Below are 5,000 nucleotides of genomic sequence, written 5' to 3' on the forward strand. Positions count from 1 at the left end.
AGAGAGGGTGGGAGAGGGAGGGATGGAGAGAGAAAGATGGAAGGAAGGGAGCGAGAGAGGAAGAGATAGCGTGAGGGAGGGAAGGCGAGAAGGAGGGAGTGAAAGAGAGGGAGGTTGGGGGTACTGGCAGGGCCTTCAGTTTTTGACCTATGAACCGAACAGGGGAATCCACAAAGCCTCTAGGATCAGTTTGGCCTTTCAGATCAGAACTAATCAGATTATACAGATAGATCCTAGATCAAAACGATTCAGATTATACAGATAGATCCTAGATCAGAATGAATTAGATTATATGGACAGATCAGAATGAATCAGATTATAGGGACAGATCCTAGATCAGCACCTCTAGGTTGAGACACTTTGTGGATACGGGACCTGATTACTGTTAAACACACGTAAGCACACACAGACACACAGACACAGGGACACACAGACACACACACAGACACACAGACACAGGGACACACAGACACACACACAGACACAGGGACACACAGACACACACACAGACACACAGACACAGGGACACACAGACACACACACAGACACAGGGACACACAGACACACACACAGACACACAGACACAGGGACACACAGACACACACACACAGACACACAGACACAGGGACACACAGACACACACACAGACACACAGACACAGGGACACACAGACACACACACACACAGACACACAGACACAGGGACACACAGACACACACACAGACACAGGGACACACAGACACAGGGACACACAGACACAGGGACACACAGACACACACACACACACAGACACACACAGACACAGGGACACACAGACACAGGGACACACAGACACACAGACACAGGGACACACAGACACAGGGACACACAGACACAGGGACACACAGACACACACACAGACACAGGGACACACAGACACAGGGACACACAGACACAGGGACACACAGACACAGGGACACACAGACAAAAACACAGACACAGGGACGCACAGACACAGGGACACACAGACACACACACAGACAAAAACACAGACACAGGGACACACAGACAAAAACACAGACACAGGGACACACAGACACAGGGACACACAGACACAGGGACACACAGAAACAGGGACACACAGACACAGGGACGCAAAGACACACAGACACAGGGACAGACAGACAAAAACACAGACACAGGGACACACAGACAAAAACACAGACACAGGGACGCACAGACACAGGCAGGTCTGACCTGGAACACAGTAACGATGGCCCAGAGTAGCGAGTCAAAGTTCTTGCGGTCTGGGATGGTGTCTCCGTTCTCCATCTGCTGATTAAATTTACACCCAAACAGGTGCATGCCTAGGATACTGCACACACACGCACACACACACACACACACACACACACACACACACACACACACACACACACACACACACACACACACACACACACACACAGAGACACACACACACACGCACACACACACACACACACACAGAGAGAGAGAGGTTAAGCATTTATCATCAGGGAATGTGTACATGTGTGTGTGTGTGTGTATGTGTGTGTGTGTGTGTGTGTGTTTGTTTTTCAGGAAATGACTTCCTGGATTCCTAAAGTAGCTGATTGGTCGGCCTCATCGCAGATAGAAGCTCTGACCCCTGCCTCTCGGTCAGAGGATACAGCTTGTCTCCCCACCCTGGGAGACCCCCGCCCCCCCCCCCACCAGGTGGTGCTAGTTAGGTAAGACCTGGGTGGAATGTATGTTGGTTAGCGCGCCAGGTGGTGCTAGTTAGGTAAGACCTGGGTGGACCACCCCCCTGTATGTTGGTTAGTGCGCCAGGCGGTGCTAGTTAGGTAAGTAGTGGGAAAGCAGGTATAGGTATGAGAGGAGACTCTTTAATTGTTATGTTGGTTAGCGCGCCAGGCGGTGCTAGTTAGGTAAGACCTGGGTGGACCACCCCCCTGTATGTTGGTTAGCGCGCCAGGTGGTGCTAGTTAGGTAAGACCTGGGTGGACCACCCCCCTGTATGTTGGTTATCGCGCCAGGCGGTGCTAGTTAGGTAAGTAGTGGGAAAGCAGGTATAGGTATGAGAGGAGACTCTTTAATTGTTATGGTGGTTATCGCGCCAGGCGGTGCTAGTTAGGTAGGTAGTGGGAAAGCAGGTATGAGAGGAGACTCTTTAATTGTTACTTTCTTTGCTGTGGTTCCGTCCAGCCCCTTTCCCCCGACTTCACCGTGTTTAGGAAGAATACGTTCCCTGTAAACTGTATTTCTCTCTGTCGTCTTTCCCCCATCACCTACCATCACATACCTCTTTCCCCCGACTTCACCGTGTTTAGGAAGAATACGTTCCCTGTAAACTGTATTTCTCTCTGTCGTCTTTCCCCCATCACCTACCATCACATACCTCTTTCCCCCGACTTCACCGTGTTTAGGAAGAATACGTTCCCTGTAAACTGTATTTCTCTCTGTCGTCTTTCCCCCATCACCTACCATCACATACCTCTTTCCCCCGACTTCACCGTGTTTAGGAAGAATACGTTCCCTGTAAACTGTATTTCTCTCTGTCGTCTTTCCCCCATCACCTACCATCACATATCTCTTTCCCCTCCACGGGGACTTGCGTTCCCTCCTCCAAGAGGCGTACGTAACAGTGTGTGTGTGAGAGACAGTACCTGAAGGTGAAGATGAAGAGCATGAGCAGTGTACAGAAGGTGGCTACGTTGTCCATAGTCTTCATCAGAACCACCAGCTGTCTGCGCAGGGCGGGCAGGAACCGGACCAGCTTCAGGACTCGCAGCAGACGGAAGGTACGCAGGACTGACAGACCGCCGTCCGCCTGCCCAACGATCTCCCAAACACTGGAACACACGACACACACACTTTACTGTAACACACACACACACACACACACACACACACACTGCAGGAGAGATCTTCCTCACACCCACCTGATGATGACGATGATACCGTCAAAGATGTTGTAGGGGTTCTTGATATAGCCGAAGAGACCGAAGGCCAGCAGCTTGAACATCATCTCCAGGAGGAACATGCAGGTGAACACGATGTTACTGATCTCCAGGATATCAGTCAACTCCACCGGCTGGACAGAGAGGAGAGACGGAGAGGGGGGATGAGGAGGGGACAGGAGAGATGGAGAGGGGGGATGAGGAGGGTACAGGAAAGACGGAGAGGGGGGATGAGGAGGGGACAGGAGAGACGGAGAGGGGGGATGAGGAGGGGAGAGGAGAGACGGAGAGGGGGGATGAGGAGTGGACAGGAGAGACAGAGAGGGGGGATGAGGAGGGAACGGGGGAGACGGAGAGGGGGGATGAGGAGGAGACAGGAGAGACGGAGAGGGGACAGGAGAGACAGAGCGGGGACAGGAGAGACGGAGAGGGGGGATGAGGAGGGGACAGGAGAGACGGAGAGGGGTGATGAGGAGGGGACAGGAGAGGGGGAGAGGGGGGATGAGGAGGAGACAGGAGAGACGGAGAGGGGGGATGAGGAGGAGACAGGAGAGACGGAGAGGGGGGATGAGGAGGGGACAGGAGAGACGGAGAGGGGGGATGAGGAGGGGACAGGAGAGACGGAGAGGGGGGATGAGGAGGGGACAGGAGAGACGGAGAGGGGGATGAGGAGGGGACAGGAGAGACGGAGAGGGGACAGGAGAGACGGAGAGGGAGGATGAGGAGGGGACAGGAGAGACGGAGAGGGGGGATGAGGAGGGGACAGGAGAGACGGAGAGGGGGGATGAGGAGGGGACAGGAGAGACGGAGAGGAGGGATGAGGAGGGGACAGGAGAGACGGAGAGGAGAGACGGAGAGGGGGGATGAGGAGGGGACAGGAGAGACGGAGAGCAGGGATGAGGAGGGGACAGGAGAAACGGAGAGGGGGGATGAGGAGGGGACAGGAGAGACAGAGAGGGGGGATGAGGAGGGGACAGGAGAGACAGAGAGGGGGGATGAGGAGGGGACAGGAGAGACGGAGAGGGGACAGGAGAGATGGAGAGGGGGGATGAGGAGGGGACATGAGAGACGGAGAGGGGGGATGAGGAGGGGACAGGAGAGACGGAGGGGAGACAGGAGAGATGGAGAGGGGGGATGAGGATGGGACAGGAGAGACGGAGAGGGGGGATGAGGAGGGGACAGGAGAGACAGAGAGGGGGGATGAGGAGGGGACAGGAGAGACAGAGAGGGGGGATGAGGAGGGTCCTACCTGTTGATGGTATTCTATCCCCATACTGAGAGTGTTGATGAGGATGGAGGTCATGATCCCTCTGTTGAAGTACTTGCTGTCTACGATGCGTTTCAGTCTGTCTCTGAATGCTGTCCCCAGCTCCAGCAGCCTGTTACTGGCCCTCTTCACCCCGAGCCCCAGCCCTGCCCCCAGCCCTGCCTTCCTCCGGCGCCTCCCACGCCCGCCGCGCCCCTCTCCTCCCTGGGGGAAGTCGTGAAGGGTGTGGGCCTCTCCCCTAGACCCCTCCAGGTCGCTCAGGTCCAGCTCCATGCCCTCTAGGGCGCGGGCACACAGCGGGCAGCCCAACAGCTCCAGGAGGAGAGGGGAGGGCACCACGCCAGCCAGCTGGTACAGCAGCCGAGGACGGCCTGGAGGGAGAGAGAGAGAAACGTTTTTTTTTATTTAGTTTGATCAAATATATCTCAATATTTATTTTTGAAAGTGTTATTAAACAGATAGAGGAGAAAGATAGAGAGAGAGAGAGAGAGGTCAAAGGGCGACAGGTCAGATTGGAAGCCGTGCCAACACTGAGGCTGTGGTATTACCATTAGACGAGAATGATGTGACTAGAAAGACAGACTGAGAAGCGGCTCTATGCTGACCTCGCGGTTCAGGTCTGATCCTCTCCTCTCCTCTCCTCTCCCCTCCCCTCCCCTCCCCTCTCCTCTCCTCTCCTCTCCTCTCCTCTCCTCTCCTCTCCTCTCCTCTCCTCTCCTCTCCTCTCCTCTCCTCTCCTCTCTCAATCCTTCTCCTCTCCTCTCCTCTCCCCT

At 54.9% G+C, this 5,000-nt stretch overlaps 1 protein-coding gene across 1 annotated transcript in view; it reads right to left on the minus strand.

Annotated features, from left to right (window-relative positions):
* The window catches only part of LOC110514177 (voltage-dependent T-type calcium channel subunit alpha-1H-like), a 158,121-nt gene that overhangs the window by 58,206 nt on the left and 94,915 nt on the right, over window positions 1-5,000 (minus strand). The window contains exons 12-15 of the mRNA XM_036972118.1: window positions 4,210-4,598; window positions 2,943-3,094; window positions 2,667-2,852; window positions 1,237-1,354 (exon numbers count right to left, since the gene is read on the minus strand). Coding sequence (XP_036828013.1) covers window positions 1,237-1,354; window positions 2,667-2,852; window positions 2,943-3,094; window positions 4,210-4,598 — 845 coding nt within the window. The remainder of the gene's footprint in view (window positions 1-1,236; window positions 1,355-2,666; window positions 2,853-2,942; window positions 3,095-4,209; window positions 4,599-5,000) is intronic.

Source organism: Oncorhynchus mykiss, unplaced genomic scaffold (genome assembly GCF_013265735.2).
Source record: "Oncorhynchus mykiss isolate Arlee unplaced genomic scaffold, USDA_OmykA_1.1 un_scaffold_120, whole genome shotgun sequence".
NCBI classification, from domain to species: domain Eukaryota; kingdom Metazoa; phylum Chordata; class Actinopteri; order Salmoniformes; family Salmonidae; genus Oncorhynchus; species Oncorhynchus mykiss.